Source organism: Ptychodera flava, chromosome 1 (assembly GCF_041260155.1).
Source record: "Ptychodera flava strain L36383 chromosome 1, AS_Pfla_20210202, whole genome shotgun sequence".
NCBI classification, from domain to species: Eukaryota; Metazoa; Hemichordata; class Enteropneusta; family Ptychoderidae; genus Ptychodera; species Ptychodera flava.
Window position 1 is genome coordinate 28,476,548 of NC_091928.1, and position 23,085 is coordinate 28,499,632.

Below are 23,085 nucleotides of genomic sequence, written 5' to 3' on the forward strand. Positions count from 1 at the left end.
TTTAGTCTTTTTATCTAGCACCCTGTAGTAGCTTATTCAGCAGTTTTTAAATTTGTTAATGATGATGCTGCTAATTTAAACTTTCCCCCAGATTCAATATGGTAAAGAGGCCTTTTCAGCCGCATTGAAAACCCGCTGATTGCAACAAAAATCCAAAATTGCAACAAAAGCATGCAGCTAAATTCAAACTTTTAGGGTAGCAACAGGTCTGTTTTATTGGTCTCATATGCACAACTGCAGACAGGACCCCTTTAAATGGCCAAATTGACAAATTTTGTAACTTGCATCAATCATAGCCGGCAGAGGGGGGAAGTCCCCCCCCCCCCCCCCACTGTCTATATGCATCAATGAACAGCAAATTCCTTGTGTGCAAGTCTGCAAACCTTGAAAACTTTGGAGTCAAGCAAGGCATACTTTCAGCCAAAATGTTTTCATATTTACGAACATCTTCGCCTGCCAAGGTCTCTTGTCAAGGCAGCTTGATGCTCCCGGAAATCAGTGGGCGACCGAAGCAAAACTACGGTAGTTGAACTAACAACTCATGCAAGCGGACGATGATTTACGAGCCTCTTGACTTTCACTGATGTAACGGAACCAGATGATTTCAAAAAAGCCTGATAGCCTCATAAAGATAAAATTGATACAGCACCATTTTCTATTCTGAACGATATTCCTTGATATTGCCACCGATCTGACTGAGTATCAATTCTCTACAATACAAAGGACACACTCATATTTAGGTTGTATACATTTTTTATTTTATTTTTTCTCTACAGACTTTGGACAAACACACACACATTTTTCAGACAAGGATGTATGTTACGCACTAAGTCTCTACAACTAACAAAAAAGTAAAGTCTTTCTCCAGTTTCTTACAGACTGACACATGAAGTAAAAAGTAGTGCAGTGCTCATGAATACAATATGTCCACACCATGTGACTGCTCACTCACTTGTCTGAGAACCCATTCACCGACCACCACTGAGTGTATCACACCGCTTATATTCTTGATTTGCAAAAGCCTTCTTTTCCCGGTTAATTTAGATTGGAATACATTATGCTCTATATTTCAATTGCCCCGACTTTCATAAACATCATTGCTAATTCGGCAAAAATTCAAAATTTTCACGATACAGAAAGTAAAAGAGCAAGTGTTGCTAGGCTCAAGAGTGACGGTTCAATTCTTGATTTCTGAATATTAAGCATCACATGACTAACTTTAAGATTTTTCGTACAATCACTCTAAAATTAAGTTTTTTGTTTTTGTCACATCCACAGAGTCAAATTTTCTCCTCAATGAAGCTTTCTGTGGGTCACGAATGACATGTAATATTTATAATTATCAACTGCAATGGTGTTATCACATCTGCACACCGTCTCCATTACCATTCACCATATCAACATACACTGTTCTATATATACTGCCCTCACAAGGTGACAATTACCACCAATCTTCATAGATCAACAATATACTCCTTTTAAACAAATGAAATGCCCATTGAACTTCCTTCTCTGTGAAAAAGGTATTCCCTTTTCAAACGTTCACTAAAATCACTAAAATCTTTTATGTGATGAACATATTCCAGCTAATTACAAACTCATGAATATTCATAAATCAATGAATATTTGCATACGGTCATGCATAATTCAATTTCATAATTCAGCGTTTCACTGCTGCAGTCACACGGTTTCCTTTGCTACATCTGTGATATGTTCAACGTCTTTAAGTATGGGCGGGTATTTCTGAAAATGAACATGTCAGCTTTACAGCTAAACTCCTCGTCATAATTTTGTCCTACCGGCAAAACTCTTCACAAAAGAATTCTGTCCTCTAAATTGTGGATGTTTGAAAGTGCAATTACAAATAATTCCCAGAATCACAGGACGTACAGAAAGAACACAAAAATAATAGTAATTTCATATAAATAAAGCCACAAAATATTATTTTGGTAAGATTTATTCCACTACTATTGCAAAAATTGTCTTTGTCTTTCAACCACCCTCCTTTTAACCCTTCCATCCCCATTTCCCTGTCTAGTGGTCCAACCACTCCAAATTGACAATAGGACTGGACCATGTAGTGAAGCTGAAAGGGTTAAAAAAATAAATGTAAGCATCTTTACCCCTTCATATGTACAAATGGAAAATCTGAGTTCTTGGGTAATTTTTTTGTTTTATAACTTGCATATTCATAAACCTGTGAGGAAAATAATTTTTTTTTAAATAGGCCAGGGTATTTCAATGTAATGCACTTTATAACTTAATACAAGCTTTTTGTAACGTGGTTGTACTTGTCTAAGGGTACATATCTCAAACGGAAAATGCAATTCAAAAATGTCACACTGTACAGGTCTACTTACAACATATTACTATGAGAATGTTTCAAATTTTGATTTCTTGTAGGCAGGCTACTTTGGGGGCGATGCCTTTAAAAAAACTGGTGTCACCAACTCAATGTCAGGGATTTATAATTTACGACAGCACAATTAAACCGCAATAGTTGTAGACTCTTTGTGTCAATCTTTCCACCCCCTCTCTGCAAATAAACTGGTCCATGTGTGCTGTTGAATGACCAAACCAAAGATGAAAAGAAAGGCCCTGGGGTGAATGTTTGTGATAAGGCTAGAAATCCATTCTTCAAGAATTCTAAATTTCTCCCCTTTTCTGCGAAATGGTAAAACCCTTGGAACCTAAGAGCACAATGGGCCAAGTCTACTTGGTAGAGCAGCAGGGGTGGAACAGTTTACACATAAATGGGTAAAAAGGCTCACAAAAACTATCACACATATTTCCTCTATCTAATACTACAACTACTACTACTAAAGTTACTGAATTAAAAAAATACAGAAAAAATTGCAAATTTTTGTCGACCAAAAACTGGACACTGGAGGATGTAGAATACCTAATATAGTTACTTAAATCCAATCTCCTGATGGTAAAATAAGGTATTGCAGAGAGAAGGTAGTTGGATCAAACATTTCACTGTGGACACTACACATTTAGCAAATACTTTTTCACGTTTTTTAAGTTTTATGACAAAGAAGTGATGACGTCAAGGTAGCTGGGTTTTTTTTTTGTGTGTTTCCCACTGATATGCAATTCAGTGTCGCTGTGGATGTTGACAAAGTCACACACAGACAAAGTGGGTTCTAAGGTGGCTGGACATCTGCGCGGGCCGTCATGAACAGTCCACTGGGCATGACCGACCAGCTGTCCAATATTAAATTGAGCAAATGCTTGCTTAAATATATCACCGTTTTTGTTTCTAACACTGGTGTATATATATATATATACTTGTGGTAAAACCGAGTTTTTATGACCTTGACTTTCATCTTGAGTTGTCTGTTTTTGAAGGCTGATTGCTCTCAAGTGTCGGAAATATCGCCGTGACGACAAGCATCTGTAACCAGGACAACACTTAGAGCCTCTAGCAGTAAAACGAGTTTCTCTGCTTTTTTTGTTGGTGTCTTTGATGATTTTGGAAAAAAGAATATTCAATCAAGTACGTCCGTAGATATAGAGGGAGAGCATGACACACTACTGGGCAAACACATATCATTATCTTCAGACTGTTAGAACTGACGAGAGCAACCTTTCACCTTCCGCTTGTTGCCGGGAGACAGTCACTAGTCATCATCTTCATCATCCGATTCTTCCTCCTCGTCGGCAGTTTCCAGCCACGTCAGCCATGAGTTGACTTGGAAGAGGCACTTGCCTTTTCCGGGATACTGATCGTTGATGTCTTCCCTCCATTTGAGAAAGACTTCCTCCTCCACCACTTCCATGTCGTAGAAATTCACAAAGAATCTCAGTAACATGCCTGGAAAATCAAAGACAGAAAAGATATGGGATATTTCTTTTTGATGCAAGGAAATCAAGTAACAACCCTTCACAACCATTGTAATCAATGGTGTTTGTGGATCAGCTTACAGCTGGATGAACAGGTTAACGCCTCAGGGTCAGATATTCGGACTCTAAAACTTTTACAATATTCTTTTGGTCTCCCACTTGTGGGGACTCATTTTGAAGCTTATGGAGTATAAATAAAGATCACAACGGCTTAGTTTTGGGAAAATCGGGAATTTAAATCCCCCCATAGAGATAATACAGGGATGGCAGCCATTTTGAATTTCAAATATCTGCAAATGTTGGGTACTTCGTCTCTCTAGTGCCAAAATGTACAGGTCGCCCTTGATTTAAATCCTGATTTTGAGAGAGAATAGTTGAAAGCTTGCTTGAGGAAAGTTTGAGCAAAAATTGAAGTCTTTCATTTTCGAGGTGTGATCTACCTCAAGTTGCCTTTTCAAAGTGTATATCATTCAAAGTGGAGTCCATTGCTTCAACCACAAGCATAATGAAAAGTGACGAGAAAAGACAACCCTATGCACTACTACTGATGCATTTCACTGCTTCTGGCAATAATATGGGAAAGAGCTAGAATGATATGCTGGACTTTGATACTTCACATTCAGCTTGGTGTTATTCTGTCGTGGAATGGCTGTACCCGCAGGAGTGAACTGGAAAGTGTTTGGACTCTAGCTTTAACTGTTTCACCAAAACGCCAGCACATTTGGATAAATTGCATTCCTGAATACTGGTGACGTCAACTCATCAAGATTGGCGTGAACAGGTTGACAAGGCAGATGATTTTGAAAAACAGGACTCACCTTTCGGGAACTCACTGTTGTAGCAGTGGGCCTGCAAGGCGTACAGCACACTCAACTGAAGTTTGATCTGATCATGAACAAAGGCTTGTAACAATGGCTTGAGGCTGTTCAGCAAACTCCTCTCTCTCTCTATCAGCTGTTTGTCAGGAATCGCCGTGGTGTCCACTCCGTCACTCAGAGTGCTTTCCATTGTACAGTATTTCAGAACGCTGAACACAGGTAGAATGAACAATTGAAAAGAAAACAATGGTCAAACATGAGATGTTATAAAAGAGCTGTAATTTACAGTCATCCTCTAACCTAATTTATATAGTGTTGCCTTTTCCATAGTTTTAACTTGTGAAAATCTCTCAAAACACCTCATTTTGTGTACGTTTACCTCTGTACGTGCAGAAAGTACCAGTATTTTGTGATAAATGGATCTGATGGCAAGATATGGAGCATGAAAATAAATTCATAACTACTTCATACAGCACATTGTTATAATTTGTGTACTCAGGGTTTTATTGAGGAGCAGTACGCAGGCAAATGTTACCAGGGTTTCCTAGTCATTTTCCTGGCTTCCCCCTTGATATATCAGTGCAATCAGATTAGGGGACAGCAAACAATGTTACCAGGGTTCCTAAATCATTTACCAATATTCCCAAACCTTAGCAAGCAAAGACACTGGCACAGCAGCTACCTTGGCACAAAAGACTCCCCTACTGTAGCAGAAATAAGGCTGTTTCTCTGCTAAGGTAGCAACAAATAAAAGCATTTGTCTAACAGAAGATGTCACTCCTGCAATTAGCAGTAGTCTCATGTATGATTTTAAGATGCATCACAGGGCGTTGTCTACATGTCCGTTCCCAGGGGTGGGTAGGTGTTTCGTTGTATCGCTAATAAAGATATATTCTACCAACCTTTGGTGTTTTGGTGTTTCACTGCCCTTGACAATCTTGCGTATACGTTTTATCAACATGCTGCGTCTATTATCTGATGAGTTTGAGTGCCTAATTAGCCAAAGTAATCAAGGGTAAATTACTAATCTGTGGACGCTCTCACCAGATTATCACCGGATTAAATTTGACAAAGTCAACAACGAACGCACCAGCAAGGTATAACTTCAGTTATACCTTGCTGGTGCGTTCGTTGTTGCGTGCGTTCGTTGTTGACTTTGTCAAATTAAATCCGGTGATAATCTGGTGAGAGCGTCCACAGATTAGTAACTTACCCTTGATTACTTTGGCTAATTAGGCACTCAAACTCATCAGATAATAGACGAAGCATGTTGATAAAACGTATACGCAAGATTGTCAAGGGCAGTGAAAGACAGAAACACCAAAGGTTGGTAGAATATATCTTTATTAGCGATACATCGAAACACCTACCCACCCCTGGGAACGGACATGTAGACAACGCCCTGTGGATGCAGGTAGTGAATTACAAAGACAGGAACGATGTCTCTTGTAATGTAGTCATCCTACACATTTAGACATCATTAACATAACCAGCGTATCTCAATTTCAAAGGGACCACTCACCTGGTTGTGAGAGCAAAGACAAAGCCCGGATCGGTGTGCAGGGAGCTGTCCACACTGTCTTTCAGCCATTTGTAGAGAGTGGATGCATTGGGATCTGCCTTCATCTGCTTCCATATATCCGACTGCATTCTCAGTAACGGGTACAGGAAACTCAGTTGCTATGGAAACAACACAAAGAACTGTAAGTTTAGACAATTCTGAGTGCGAATATGACACGCACTGTACACAGAATGCAACTGACAAAGTCGTACATTTATAAAAAAATCATAATACTGTAGTAGCATTTCATGAGGTTTGCCAAGCAGCAAATTTCGGAAGATACATTCTCATTGCTTGTACTTCCTGAATGAATCTGTTGTACACAGAGTTGGGTTTTTGTTTTTCAAAATTACAGAGTGTAAGTTGTTCAGTTTACCTTGTCTTCTAAGATCTCCATCATTCTCTCTTTGGTCTGGTCCAGCTCCGGCAGCATGGTCTGCATGTCAATTTTACTGGCCTTGAACAGCGCCACCAGTGTCTGTTTATCCTTGACCTTTCGTATTTGCTGCAGGATCAGCAGGAACAGCGGGTAGCAGGTGCCGTTCTTCAGGAGTTCCCCGAGGTCGGACAGCGCCACCACCTCGTCGATGACGGCTCTGGCCGCAGCAGTGGCGATGTACGATTTCACCAATGGGACGTCTGCTTCCAACTCTGGCAGCTTGTCCAGGACTGCTTGGAAACCCTGAATAGCACGCAGTAAAATTTCAATGCCATGGCACCTTACATATTTCAGAAAAGACTTTGATTTGTTTGTTTCCTTTCCCTGCTATCAAACAAACAACGTACATCTCAGACCAAAAGGCTAAAGCCTTAATATGCATGTCTCCAGCACATATCTTCCACCACTATGGTGTGGCCAAAATCCATTTCAATAAACAGTGAGTGGGGATCTATTCACAGAGAACTGGAAGCTAACTATTCAAATTTTGATGACAGAACCATAACAGAGAGCATTACAATTTTCTGTAGCACTCTTGCACCTACCAAGCAATTCACAGGAATGATTTCTCGAGTAACGTTGAGCAAACATCGGAGAAAATCTGTCTTCCTAGGAAAACTTCAGAGTATGAAGTATACAAAACAGTGTGCAAACAACATTGGTGCCCATGATATGCACGCCTCATGCTTCATTAGTATAACCATCATGGGACCAATCTCTCCGGTGGGCAACGAATCAGTGATCTTGCGACTGCTATCATGTGTTATTATTTTAATACAGCACACTGCTTACCTCTAAGTAATGTTCATCACTGATAATGCCGCTGGTCTTCATTTCTCCGATCAGCTTGCTGACACCTTCTCTCTGTTCTTCGTCTCTCTGCAGTGCCTGGGTCAGCATCTGGCACACCATGGTGGGCATGTACTTTCTGGGAGCCTTCATGCCTCGGATGCCGCTGAGTGCATTGTTGATGCTCTTCTGGGCGAAGAATTCATCCAGCACTGTTTTCTGTTTGCAAAGTGATACAGATATGTCATTGTCAGCGAGAATGTTGTAGTGTTTGAACAAAGGCTGAGAATGTATTTCGAGGCAGCCAAATAAGTTTTATTTGATGGAGTGATACATGACCAGGTGGTCCTCTGTGTATGTGTGTGTAAATCAGAAGGGCTTCCACCACCCGATCACAAGCTTCCAAATTACAAATTTGAATGGCCACTGCGAGGTTAATGTGGCAATCATGTATGTCTATGTGCAGAATAAGACATTGAACACTGACAGAGCACTCCTCCAACAATCCTATTGTATTTGACACCTTTATCCCTCTTTCCCAGTTCAAAGGTCACGCTTCACCATTGACATTGAAAAATTGGGAAAACCACTGTGGTGGTAGTGGGGGTGGTTAAACAGCCGTTATCCAACAGATGAATGTGTTACAAAGGGCTATGGCCTAAAGGCCTACAAAATCATGAAAAAATGTAGCATTCTTGAACTTGTGTTTTCACAAAAGAGCATTGAAAATGGGAAAATTAGACCCAAGCCACCGAAAGCTGTCTTGTGGCCCCAGTAATTGGGAAATCATCAGAAATGAATACTGAACAACAATGAGACAGCAATAATTGAAAGATAGTAAAACACTCACTGTCATTTCCTTCAACTCTTCTTTGCTGAGTATCTTCTTTTTACCCTGTTTTGGTTTGTCTCCAGCCTGTGAATGTTTGGCTTGAGTCTACAATAGAAAAGAGAAATATTAAAATTTTATCAGCATCCGACCTTTGTCTGCAAGCCAGAAAGCATAAATACTTTTAACATGAATTTTATCACCATCATGGCAAAAAAGTTCTCTTTCTTGAGAAACCAGCTTAACTTATTTGTCTTTTCATCTTTCTAGGCATTTCTGGCATTAAATTTATGTATAATGTAAAATTTTATGTTTGTTACTGCAATATTATGTAGAATCCACCATATTGAAAATATGATCTACCTAAGACTTTCATGACTAAATTAGGCAACAAAATCGTATTTAAGGTACCAAGAATTGCAAATGAAACATTGATCATCTACTATACAGTGGTTTGTGTTTAACATTTTGCAATGGGGAACTGGACACACTAAATTTCCAACGCTGCCGGGTGTAACTATCCTCTAGCGGTGACATCAGTCGATCACAGAGTAATCAACTCGCTAAGGTTGGAACACTGTTTTGAAAGAGGTTGGACATAGTCAAAAAGCGTCATCAGATTTGCACAGACAACCCTTGCAAATGATGCATTCTTAGCTGGATATGTGTAGATGTGTGTCGTTGTTTTGACTTCTCTTGACCTTCTTCCAGGCAATGTTTCAGCTTTCGCATAGTTGATTTCTTTGGTACTGAATGATATTACAAAAAGATGATAATTACACGTGACAGTGTTGGCAACTCCTCAATTTTGACAGTATGTCCTGTTTCAGTATTCTCAACGGTTCCACACAAACCACTGTAATGTACAGATGACCAAATAGCCTGAAATGAATGGATATAGACCAGATAAAATCACCTTTGGTGAGCTCTGTTGATTCTGTGGTTGTGGTGGCGCTATCATCTGCTGAGGTGTTGGCTGAGATAGACCCGGTTGATGAGACTGTGAACTTGAAGGTCTAGCCGACGCCGGCATCATGCTTGGTGCCTGCGGCTTCAGTACCATGGAATCCTTGGCTGGACGCAGACTTATCTGAGGCGAAAAAGAAAGCAATCGTGCCATTAAATTCATTGTTCAAAACATTTCTTTCAGACTCCAATGAGGGCAGTTTGATTGTATCAATACTATAACCCATTCCCAGTTATTCCCCTCACTCCATGTAATTGACTTTGAGGTACTGCCACTGTAAGTGTAACTTTCTGTCGTATTTATACTCATTTCTCAATCATCTGTTGCATTGACATGTATGCATTCTCAGAATCTGGAGACTACTTCACCCTTTCACCACCATGGGTTCTGCCCAAGTCCACTGTTATCAGTGGTAAAATATGCACTTGTTTCCAAAGAACTGGGGGTGAACAGGTCAAAGGGGAATCAGGTTGAACACATCAAATCAAGCAACACACACTGTGCCACATCAACAGTTCTTACGGTTGATTGGATACTTACCTCATCAGAGTTTAGGAATTGTCCTTTCTTCATGAACCTAGGGGGCATATCACGCTGCTGGTTACCTTGGCGATTCTGATATCCTTGGTTGCCTTGGTTACCATCTTGTCTTTGTGACTGGCCCTTCTGGGATGAGTAATTTTGATAACCTTGGAGAATAAACAAAGAAAGCAAAAAATAAATCTCATGAACTACCTGGCTCTTACAGGGTTCTCCACAAGGGGATTTTTGGGTGTGGGCCCACCCCTCTGTTTTTGAGCAATCTATTCATATGTTAATAAATTTACAAAAGAATATATTTTCACAACAAATGAATATGCAAATCATGTATTGTTATGTAAATCACCATTTTTCCAAGCTGTGGGGAACACTGCTCCCACAGTCCTACTTTCTAAAACTCTCCTTTGCCCATGCTGAATTTTGAAATGGGAAGTTTTTGTTACTCCATACAGTGAAGGACACTGCCATGATGATGTGGCATAGCAACAAGATATAAACATCACTTCTTACAAAACTTTTCTTTTTGTGGAAATACAGAATGCATCTGCAAATTCTTAAAGGTGTACAGCACCATCAAGGTTTTGTTTTGCACATCAAAAACTTTTTTTACCTGGGTTGTTACCTCCGTTGGCATTCCTGGTGTCACCGGTACGAGGACTGCGAGGTCTTCCTAGAGGAGGTGAGTATCCATTGAAACTGTCTTGAATAACTCCAGGGCCTGTGCCAATGCTACTACCTGCAGAGAAACCCCAATTTCATCGTGTTATTGTACTACATTGAGACAGTCTTGGATAACTCACGGGCATGTCGTGATACCGCCATCGGAAGAGTAACACCAGGTTTCATCATGTACTGCACATAAAGCACACATGGCTTCAATCTTGAGTTGTCAATACACACACGCATCACCATCAGTTTTGCAAATCATCTATCTCTTTGTGTACAAAACATTTCTGCAGAAACACACGAATTTTGCAAATCACTAAGCAATACATTGATTTCTCTAATGAAACAATGCTACATGAGGCAAGTTCAAAATCAACAGAGGTTTTCACAATCCACTGTCTTCATAATTCAACATTTGTTTATCTAGTTCGATATTATCTCTGGTGCTATTGACAATGACTTCAGAAGGGACAAAAAAACGTGTCACATTCTTGGAAGATCTATGACTGGCTTTAACAGAAGGATGATCAGCCTGGACGTGAATGTTAGAGGAGGGAGAATTAAAAGACTATAACTTACCCATGGTGGGCATAAAAACATCACTGAGTCCCCCACCACGTTTCTGTGGTCGTAGTGAGTCCATTTCATCAAAGGGACCCCCAAAGAAGTTCTTCTGTTTGAGATTAGGTCCATTGTACGGGATATAAACACCATAATCCTGATGAAGAGAAACATTTTCACATGTTACAACATCATGGAAATCAATGATTTCATAGAATGGGGGGGGGGGGGGGCTTTCACAGTTGAGATGGGAGTACGGGGAGACATGAAGATAAGAGTGAGACATGTTCAAAGGGCATTTGCCTGAATTTTAACCCTTTCACCATAATGCTTTGGCACAGACCCTTTGTTACCTGCAGTGAGTGTGGCCCAGTGTATATGAAATTGGGGGTGGGCAGCTTAACTAACAGAATGAAAGAATGATTAATTACAATTCTGTTTAATGCTCTGATAAATGTTTTACTTAAACTATGCCATGACTTTCTTTTCATTTGAAGTAAGACTTGATACATTTTGTGCAAAATGATGACATCACAGAGGCCGAGTATGGAAGGTGTTGTTGTTTTACACCCTGACTCGAGATGTGTTGAGTACTTTATAGATGTGTATTGTGTTACCTTGGCAGCCTCTTGTCGTATTTGTTCAATGGTTCTTGGACTGTTGTCTGCCAACACTTTGCGTGGCTTCCACTGCAAATGAACAGAATAGGTAACAGTGTTTAGCTGACAAAACTATACTTGATTATGCGTCGGGATTAAAACTAAGGGAACGTCATTGGAAAATACAAGTTAATCTCAAGTTTGCTTCAAATACAGTCAAGAGACCTATGAAGCGAGTAAATCCCTGAACACACAAAATGTCATCCATTTATCTGACAGGGTGATGATAACAGTATGCATTACGTACACCCACAGCATAACACTTAAAAAAGTTATGGAGGCAGTTCTGCCGGTTTTGACACTGTATCTGATCAATAGGACCCTATATGAGTCAACGTTCACTTTATAATCCACTCTGACTGCATTTTTCATAGGGTGATTTTTCATAATATGCTCCCACATCACATGATGGAACAAAATGGTTACCTTTCATTCCAGGTCCATGCCCTCAAAGTAACTTAAAATTCAAGAACGTTTTCAGCAATTTTCAAGGACGTGTGGGGGTCAAAAATACCATTTCCTTATATCACTTTTACAATCTATTATTTTTATATATAATTTTACATATCACTTTAAGATAATATGATTGATGTCTTGTCATTTTTGAAAACTGCAGTTACATTATCAACTTTCCCGGACTTTCTAGAACTCATTTCATTTTCAAGAACATTTCCCGGACATTCCAGGAGTGTAGAGACCCTGTTCATAATATATGTGCGGACAGACTAACACACACACACGCAGACTGACAACATTGGCCCATGAGGCTAAAATACTTACATAGTTGGCTCTCAGTTCAAGTGTATCTTCCAACATAAACCTAATACGAGAAGGGAGCTCCACGTTGTTAGCTAACAGCTGCATGCGCACAAAATACTGGTCCATCAGTGCCTGTGTGAAAATACAAAATTCATCAACACATCCTGTCAATGAGTTTTCACCTTCCAGCAAAGGATCATTTCAAAGAACATAATACAAAATTTTAAATTAGTTTTCTGATCTGCTGCTTGTGTGAACCAAATTAATTTGTAAATTCAGAAGGGAGTGAAGTTTTCGCAAACTTGTCTCAGTGACTATGTAGGATTTAATTTTCCAATACAGTTATGTAAGATTTAATTTTTTCCATACAGTTATATATCAGGGATGGCTGCCATTTTGAATTTCAAATGGTGCAAGGGTTTTAAGTATTTTATTTCTCTTGTAACAGAATATGTTGTGTGATCCCTGAACTTTTGCTTTTGATTTTCACAGAAATGGGCCAAACTTTCCCAGAGGAGAGTTAGAGAGAGAGTTTAACTGTTGCTGTTTCAAGTCTTGAACTTACGGTTATGCTGCTTATTTGAAAGATATTGATACATCAAAAATATGACTTGATTCACAGCCATTCCACAATGAAGACAGATAAAAGTTTCTCAGATTAAGCTCACTTCAAGCATTCCACGCAAATAAAGATCACCCAGGTTTCCCTGACTTCACCAAGATCTAAGGAGAAAGAGAAGTATCTTACCTTGGCTTTCTCCGTGTCCAATCTAGGGCCGACAGTTCTCATTATCTTACACAGGCACTCCAAGTCTTCCCCCATGTCGGCAATGGACTGGGTCTTCTTCTTTTCCAGTAACTACACACGGACACAGAAAAAATTCAAAACTCACTTGAATTTGGCACGGATCTCTATTGCGAGTAGAAGACAGAGTACGGGACACAAGTCATACATTGAGCTGTCACTCACTGTGTTGAAGAATGTGTCGAGGAAGCAAACATTGGATTTAATCTAGGCACAACATGGTCAATCAACATTTTGAACACAGCAATGGGGATACAGAGAACATATTTGCTTTGGGATTGGAGCTGCTGATCAACATGATGGTCAACATTTGTCCACATCATGTGCTGGTCCCTGCCAGTGCCATCTTCTCTCCTCAATGGTTTCACTCACACATACAACTGCTTTCAAAAAACTGTCTGAGGGTTGAAACAGAAGACTCCCGAATGCACTTATAGCATTCTTATGAAACACTACATGCAAAGCCCTGACAGCAGTCCAGGTGCATTTCTGTGGCACCTGTTTGACCTACCTGCTTGATGCACCTATGTAATATAGACTCATGCAGCAAATCCAATTTTCCAAGTTCACCTGCAACAAAGTAACAAAACCAATGCTCGTCAGTATGTCTGCATCACTAATGTGGCATCATTTGAAAGCTCTTGGTGTAAGAAAAATTTTCATCCTCTTAGTTTTTCGAAAATCCAAAATTTCATTTTTTTCAATAGAGATAACTCAGGGATGTGGCCATTTTGAATTTCAAATATGGGTTTAACTTTGATAATTTGTTTTTGTCTCTAGTACTAAAACTTGGAAGGTGACCCCCCAATTTATGTTCTTAATTTTGGAAGAGCATCTTTGAAAGATTTTTGAGGCAAGTTTGAGAAAAAGTATAAAGTGTTTCACTTTCAAGGTGCATACTACCTTAAAATGACAAGCCCACGGTAAATGCTGCATTAGTTTTTTTTCAACGACACCTTCACCTTGGCACAGCCATTTCCCTGCAGCTGCCAAGTACTCACCCATGAACTTGATATTGCCGAGCATCTTGAATTTGGCGATGTGTTTTTGCTCCTGCTCCTCCACACTGAGAGGGCCTGCCTTATCGTAGGCTACCGAGGAGGAAAAAGACACACACATAAAAATTTGAGAAGAGTGGGTAGGTGAAGGACGTTCACACAAATAATTCATGTACGTTACTGGATGAAAAAATATTTATTTACATTGCTTAAAGGGACAAAGTCGGCCATTTTTCATGAACTTGTTTAATGTGAGATAAAACTTATATTGTTTGAGATGTTGAAAGATACTCAATGAATGGGGTGCCCATGCGTGTATTCGACACAGGTTTTAGACACGAAACATGAAATCATCAAGAAAATGAATTAATGGTCATGACCACTAATTCATTTTCGCGATGGTTTCATTGATCGTGTCTAAAACCGGGGTCAAATATATGCATGCTCACCCCATTCATTCAGTATCTTTCAATATGTCAAACAATTTAAGTAGTATCTCGCATCAAACAAAATTCTTGAAAAATGGCCGACTTTGTCCCTTTAATTAAGTCCTACGATGGCCAACACACTTCAGCTTACCTGCAAAGGCTCTGGATCTATTCTCAAACTCATCTTGGCATTTAGCAATTAGAAGGCGCTGGAATGTCTGTCAAGGGTAGAAAAGCAATACATAATACTATCAATGAATGCACCTTGTAACTTGAACAATGATGTGCTACTACAGAACGGCTCTAAAATCCTCATTGTTGTACACATTTCATTACACTTTAAAAGCTCCGTTTTGACTCTGATATAATACACAAATTGCTACTTCATCTAAACAAACCTTACTTTGACCATGACACACTGTGGGCAAAATGGCCTCTATATTGTTCACTCAACATGTGACAATTTTTTGCCGCACATACGCTGAATGAGCGAAAGAGAGCCAAATCAAGCATCCGCGTAATGTTGAAAACTTCGCCGAATTTCCTAGCCGCACAGCTAAATATTCAGGAAAGAGTTGCAGATTCCATTTCTTTATATGTTCCTTTGTCAATAATGATATTTCGGCAATAATTTCATGAATGAATTCTTAAATTACCAAAGCGAAAATACTCTATGCAAAAATAGGTGAAAACACGCCGAACAACACAAACGATCGTAAACTCGTCATTTCATAAAATATAAGAGAGAAAATCAAAAAACTAAAACAATTGAATTGTAATTAACCTTCATGAGATGCTTAATCTCAAATATTGTGAGAAATAACAGCAAAATAAAAAAATTGGTCCGGTGGGTTTTTTTAGATGTATTTTTCATTTTACGATGTGCCGAATAAGCTCGATTCCCATTGAAAACAACGGCGTTTATGCGCGTCCGATGGACCGAATACATTGCAAACTTCTCGCCGGTTCAAATTTTTCAATTCTGAACCATGATAATGAAAATTGGTACAATAATCCTCTGACTAATAAGCAAAAATCGTATCGTTTTAGATTTTTGAATTTCTTCGTTAAATTTTTTTTATTGCCATTCTATTTATTCTGATCACTGAAATATACTGTTGCCGTCAACAATATGGCGATCTGACGGCGTTTACATGTGCAGAAATGTGTCTGAAATTGACGCAAAATAATCAGCAAGTGTCTCCTAAATTGTACAGATCAAATACCTGTCAGGTTGTTGTCTTTTATACAAATTTGGGTGAATATGAACCATGAATATCGCAGTAAATTGGTAAAAATAACACGAAACGAAAGCGAACTGGTGTAGAGTCTCCACTGTGAACGTGTAGTGAACGTTATCGATCGATATTCTTTTGTTGCGAATTGTTACAATGTCGTGTTGCATACCCGCGGATCGCATGGCGCCAAACTTGTCCAAAGAGCGCCAAAATATGCTGAGACATAAAAGTATCACCAAAACTAAACAAATTGTCTTCGATTCAATTTGAGTGGAAGAAAACAACCGATACGTTGATTTTATGGTACATAAGTCAATATATACGGGCTGTCATGGAAAAATTTCATGGCGTAACCTGAAAATACGAGCGACAGGCGAGCAAATTTCGATCGATATTTTATTGAAATGAAATTGATACAATGTTCGCTGTCGTCACTAGCAACCAGCCCAAAGCGTTGTCCGGCGGGGGCGCTGTACCCCCCTGTACTGAACAATTTAGGGCTCTTTTTGCCCATAGTGACATCAGTATCTGGGCGAAAACATATGTGTAAATATTGGACCCAGCCTATGAATACGCAAGTTAAAAATTACAAGCTTTCAAGTCTTCATTGTTTATACAAACTCTCTACAAGAGCACAGACTTTTTTTGTGTGTCAACTTACAGAAGGTCCTGAGCTGCCTGGTGCCTCGAAGTTGGGTGCGTCTTCACATAGTCGTCTACATAGCTGTGCATAGGTAGAGCTATATTTGGGTTCTTCTAAAGCTTTCTCAAACACCTGAAGAGGACAAAAAATCTTACTGCCACATTTCAGGAGAAAATGAATCAAACGTGATTTTTCTATCAGACTTTACTGCTATCAAAACATGAGCATAAAATTGCACTAGTATCCATGGAGACTGAACTGCAACATTAACATTCTTTTGGATGCGCACACTCAGGCACGTCTCAAAAGCTGAATGAAAGGCAATTTTTGTTTTTTTCCGAGGGAATATTATGACTAGAAACAACAGCAAATTCAAAGGTCACTACACTATGCGCTTGGGTCACCCTCATATATGGAAGTCTTCGCTTGCTGTGATTTGTGCGTGATTTCCACATTGTCAGTAACTTTTTCAGGGGCAGACAATGGTTTGAAATGGGCAATCTGTGCAATTGCGCAGCTGAGAGAAAACGTCACATGCTGATTATGCAAATTTTACAACTGATATAAATGAATACAATAACAATGTCAAGAATATTATAAGTAATTAACCATTGGTCTAGACAGTATCAGAGCTTCTTACAGTTGAGTATGATTTCAGGCAAGGAACGACAAACACCCACAAGAATATTTTTGAGAACTTATGATGATAAATCTACAATTTGTTTTTTTCTGCACTTGACCAATATCTCTCGGAAACCAGTGAGTATAAAGACCATTGAGAATAAAGTTTTACTTACCAACAAAATAACCCCCTTGAGAATTAGTTTGGAGTCGATTCCCACATTTAGTAGCTCTAAACTTAACTTGTCAAACTTCTCAGGTGTTAACTTATTGAGTATACTGCAAGAAATCACACAGAATGTACTGTGTCAGTCTTCAGTTCATGGTTGAAAGATTCAAATGGCGCCACAGGAAAAAATATCATACAACATCTCAATTAGAGGGCCAGTGTCTGTAACCTTTGTTTATTTTTTTCCTGTATTTGTTTTCAATATCAACTATGCTTTCATGATCTGTACTCCCCTAGGCATGTTGAGATACACAGTATTCAGCTTGTCAACTCAGCCTGTACATGTGTAAACTTGCATTGTTATTGTTGACAAGTGAATTCTGGTCAGGACAAGAATTCAAATGTAAACCAATAGAATCATTTCACAAGCATGGATGCAGAGTTTACAAGCTAAATAAGTTGGTGTTTGAACATGCTTTGGGGAACGAAACAAGAACTTGCAATTGACATACAAAACAAATATTGTGCAAAAATCAAAAGTTAAGAGCTATTGTCCCTTTAAACTTTTGTATTTAACGCCATGAAGGCAGTACTTTCATGTTTGTGCGCTAGTTTCACGGTCTGACTTGCCACAAATAAAGTAAAGTGAAGACACAAATGTCTCTTTCCTGGATGGTCACTGTAAGTGGTTCTTTCATTGATTTTATTTTAATATATATATATATATATATATATATATATATATATATATGTATATATATTGAAAGTAAACGAAAAACAAAAGTCAGCTACTATCCATAGAAGTGGTAATAAGTATATGGCTCAATTCTTCACAAGCATTTCTGCTGAATCTGGACTGTGAATTGACACAGCATATGGTAAGAAACATATGATATGAAGTGAAATAAACATAAACTTTGGCATCTGCTAAAAATATGACGTACATCTGTTGTTGCCATTATTTACTGAGTGAATGGTTTCATACTTGCAAGAACTATTTTGTCATCCAGAAAAAAAGATTTCCTACGACTGAGGTGGACAATTTTGATTTCTGGAGTTACCCTTCTGTGATCAGTGGTGCCTCATGTGACATGACTGGAGGAAACTTGGCCCACCCTGTACAATGTGACAGATCAGCACAATCCTAAGGGGTCAAGTTGCTTCACAAAGCTATAGAGGGACCACCTGGAAAACTGTATTTTCATAACAAAGATTGGGCCACACCCTGCACAATGTGACACATCAGCGTAATCCTAAGGGGTCACATTGCTTCATAAACCTACAGAAGGACCACCTAGAAAACTGCATTTTCATTACAAATGTTTGGCCAAGAGTTCTTCGGCTGCATCCAATAATTTTCCTACCATACATTGGCCAATTTGACCCACGATATGTATGTCTAAAATATTACATTCAATATAAACTGATGCCACCAATATCACACTGTAAAGCATACAAATAAACACCCTCGGCTATGAAGGAATTTTGTAATATATTTTGACCCGCAATAACAGATCCTGATTGAAAACCATGACATTAACATTAGCTGAACACAGTATTTCTCTGTGTGCATTTTATTATTTCAGATACAAAGACAGGACCATATCCATCATGTTTAATATTTGAGTTAACAGCAGACTGACATGTGAGATTAATCTTCAGTTTTTACACAGGGTTTTTGGAAAACTTCAAAAATAAAATACATTACAGAAACAGTCCCTCTGAGTCTTGATTTCACCTTATCATTTCTATATGAAACAGTGCCTCAGGGTAAGTATGTGATCACCGACTAAAATGACAGAAATTCTATGTATCTAAATCACATTATTGTACAAAATAAGACACAGGGAAGATGTCACAAACACTGCGATAAACGTGGATGCCAGGCAGGAACACGCCGCGATACACTTACCCACGCACACGTCTAAATGTAGTATCTTGTTTCTGGTGAGCGGAGATTGCATCTCGTTTAACTGTGCTGGGAGGAATCCATCGCAGATACGGTTTGGAGTTGGTTGTTTGGCTGCTGTGTGGTGTCTCTTGCCGTTGCCTTCCTCTATTCGGCCCAGCACTACGAGAAGCACCACTGCCTACGCTGGGGCCTTCCACCTTGCTTTGTGTAAACTTACCAAACAAGTTTCTGTGGAATAATCACACAGTTATAAATCCTGGAAAAAAACAAAAGAAAAACAAATGTAAATTCAGTGTATCTTATATAATGGTTCCAGCAAAGGACAAAATACTGTAAAAAGCATGTCATGTACAATGTTGGAAGGAGAACTTAAACAAGCCTGTTATTCTTATGGCTATCTCGTTTTATAGAAAGTGGAAAATTTTAGCATCTCTGCATAGAGCATTTGTATTTCAATTAGCAATAATAAGATATTCGCCGTGACATTTGCTTTCTTGGAGCTTTGAAGGGTGTGTATCATTAGAATCGTTGCAGCAAAGCACTGTTCAAATATCTTCTTTACACAACTGATGCTAGTTTCTTTAAAATAGATGAGAAGGTGTAAATAGGCTTAGCATATGGACCTATTCAGGAAAGCTTAACAAAATTACTCACTACATACACTTTAGAAAATTTTCCCTGAAAGGAGGTACAAAATGAGCAAAGGAAGCAAGCCCCCTTAACACACATGTCTGATTGTCCCCAGACACCTTAGGAAGCCTTTCAAGAGCAAAGGTGTACAACATTTCTTGAATGTAGCCATATTGTGCATCATCCTTCACTTTTTTCCCCGTTTCATCATACAATGCAAGGCAAAAAAGCAAACCTTGCCAATGTCCAATTAAGGTTTGAACTCTGATCATGCCAAGTTTACATGCCACATCAGGTCAAGTTGGTTGAACCAGCGAGGCATGTCTTATATATATACTTTCTATAAAAGAATTCAACGACTGAAGGCTCCTGGAAACAGTGATAATGTACGCATGATTGCTACAGATGTAACCTGCTACAACACACCATGCCAACTAGGTAAAATACAAGAAGTAGGTTTAGCCAAATATATATTTTTCCCCGACTACAGGCAAACAACAAGTCATGGGCCATTAAGGAAAGAGATAATCACATATGCATTTAAAGAGAGGTAAAATAAATACATGGGAAGTAACAGTACACAACCATTTTCAGATCATGCCATTCAAAAATCTGCAATCAAAACCAATCATCTATATATTGAACTTTATGTGACCATAACCTGGAGGTTTGTTTATGAAACACACAACCATTGATTGATAGCAAAATCATGATGAGTATCTTCAATTCAATCAAAACCATTGCAAAACAAATAATGACAAGGTCATTTTGAGACACCCGTAACAAAATTAGGGTTGAAGTTCAGCAAATCCATTTGAATGTAAGATAATGATATTCACGAGGGACGCCATAAGGACAAGCATACGAGATTTATATCATTATTTTGAGGACGATGTCATTTACAACGGATGATGACGTCACACATTCAAGGCTGACTTGACTGCGACACATGAAGAACTGAGAGACCGGCTGCACCTACGTCAGTGGCATGCACAATGTGAATTTGTTTACTATGTTACAGCACAAGGTCAAACAATAATGGCGGTGCCATGATCACGTTGCATGAAATGTTCATGTTTTTCAGTAGACGTTCCCTCTTGTCTCCTTTACTGTGTAGTCCCAACAAATCAATCGATGTAACTTCAAGAAGAGAGAAAGACACTCTCCAAACACAAATTTTACTCGAATACAAGATTTTGCGAAAAGTATGAAACATACAGTACATTTCTTTACCTATTTGCACATTCTAACCAACCAGTAAGACTGCCTGAAATAGAAGGTGGAAATCTTTGACCTTTATTGACATCTTTATTGAACACACAACTTCCCTCTGAAGGGAAGAAAAGACTAACAAAAACAAGAAGAGGTTACTGAACCATGGACCTGAGAAAAGACTGCACCTAACCCATTTAAATTTCTTCAATTCACAACAAAACGTGCAACAGCCCTTGTTGTATTATTCTGTCTTTCACCATATTCATGCAATGTTTATAGGGGTACTGGTAATATTCAACAGAGACTGGAGCCAAGACATTTTATGCTAGTTTTGTTTCACAACATTTCTTCTGATTATGTAGTAGCAGAAGAGACACAACTAAAGCCGGTGAGCACTGATCACTAATTGTTTAAGTATCACACTTTTTATTTTCAAGATCACTGTGAAAATAATCCTCTTTTTTGAGAATGCTCTGTATCATGGAATAACATGCAACCACATGACACACCACACAGGCATTTACAGTCATTCTGTTCAGGGCCTGACTGTATGAATGGCAGCTGAGGGGCATGTCTGTGTCAGTACAGCATACAGCAATGCACTGTGTTCATCTCAACAATAATTGATTGTGAAAAAAAACCAACACAAACATGGCATTTTATTGCCAAATGAATCTACACTCAAATGGCCACCATTTCATTAAACGTGAGAAGACGGATTTCAAGAACGAAACAATGACTAACACTCTTTCATTCATCCTAACAGTGGAATAGGACAGAACTATAATCACTGAGATCTTGCTGAAAACCATTGTGGTAAACACACAGATATCAGTAGGCAGGTCATAGCCAAGGTCAATATCGATTTCTACATGAAATGTATTATGATAAAAAGTTTCAGAGTAATTTTGAAAATCATTCAAACAAAAACTTTCGAATCTCTTGATTTATGGTAATTTATAGCAATATCAACAATATTATTATTTACGCTGGCTACATACCGAGGAGAAAGCAATGAATGGATTTTTTGTTTGGAAGACGAAGATGACACATTTCCCTGTTCACTATGACTGTAATGCATTGAATAACGCAGGAAGTGCGAACATAAAAAAACTTTTTTAGATATTTGTGAGTGTCTTCCTGATACATAACGGAACGTACATCCGGACTCAATTTTGAGTGAAGTCAAACTACACCCTTCAAGGTAATCGCCTGAATTTTAAATGCGCCAGAAGGGAAGTAATTGACAATCCAGCCGGTGAGAGAGACAAAAGAAAGGAATATTTAAAACATATATAGTATTTTTGTTAATGAAATGTAAATTAGTCAAATACGTGTAATTGCCTACAGCTCAGTGGCATGTTAGAACCGAGTCTACGTTCGTGACGTTTTAAGTGCTTGAGACAAAAGAATTTTCGACCGGTAGTCCCTGAACAAACTGCTTAACACCGAGAGATCAGTTTTATCCCGCACTACAGGACCGGGGAAACGTTGTTTTTCTTGATAATACAACGCTTTGAAAGGTAAAATACGAACGTATGAGATATGCTCTTTATTAATGAGGAATGGAGATCTCTAACGTCATAGCATAGCTCATCATATGGCCGGACAACACAACAAAGCGAGGGCCAAAGGAATTCTTCAGCGTACGACTAAAAGACTATCGAAATGCGAAAACTTTCACAACATTGAGAAATTACAAGATCAGTCTTAATGATTTTTGACTGAAATACGCCGGTGAATGCTAAATGAAGCGCTCAAAACAAAAGAGAAACACTGACTTACCGACAGAACGGGCTGGAATGATTCCGGAAACAGAAAAAATTGCGAAATGGATTACTCTCCCGGCAAACATTGCGAGAGCCTCATGCAGATCGTCTCGCTTAAAGCTAAGAATGGTCATGGAATTTTAAGCGGATAACGTTTAGATAAAGGTAAAAGCAGATGAAAAATCTTCAAATCTACTGATATTATGCTCTGGTGGTTGCA

General features: G+C 38.8%; 1 protein-coding gene across 1 annotated transcript; it reads right to left on the reverse strand.

Moving 5' to 3' along the window:
- Window positions 1–735: 735 nt before the first annotated feature.
- On the reverse strand, window positions 736–23,018 carry LOC139134365 (eukaryotic translation initiation factor 4 gamma 2-like). Its single transcript, XM_070701233.1, has 20 exons — window positions 22,882–23,018; window positions 19,252–19,507; window positions 17,347–17,449; window positions 16,568–16,681; window positions 14,820–14,886; window positions 14,244–14,333; window positions 13,754–13,812; window positions 13,186–13,296; window positions 12,459–12,569; window positions 11,637–11,708; window positions 11,038–11,176; window positions 10,403–10,528; window positions 9,793–9,941; window positions 9,202–9,375; window positions 8,307–8,393; window positions 7,460–7,675; window positions 6,605–6,910; window positions 6,190–6,347; window positions 4,668–4,876; window positions 736–3,820 (listed from the first exon to the last, which is right to left on the reverse strand). Exons 6-20 carry the CDS (start codon window positions 14,266–14,268, stop codon window positions 3,627–3,629), a joined length of 2,136 nt encoding a protein of 711 aa, XP_070557334.1. The 5' UTR covers window positions 14,269–14,333; window positions 14,820–14,886; window positions 16,568–16,681; window positions 17,347–17,449; window positions 19,252–19,507; window positions 22,882–23,018; the 3' UTR covers window positions 736–3,626.
- Between the last annotated feature and the right edge of the window lie 67 nt (window positions 23,019–23,085).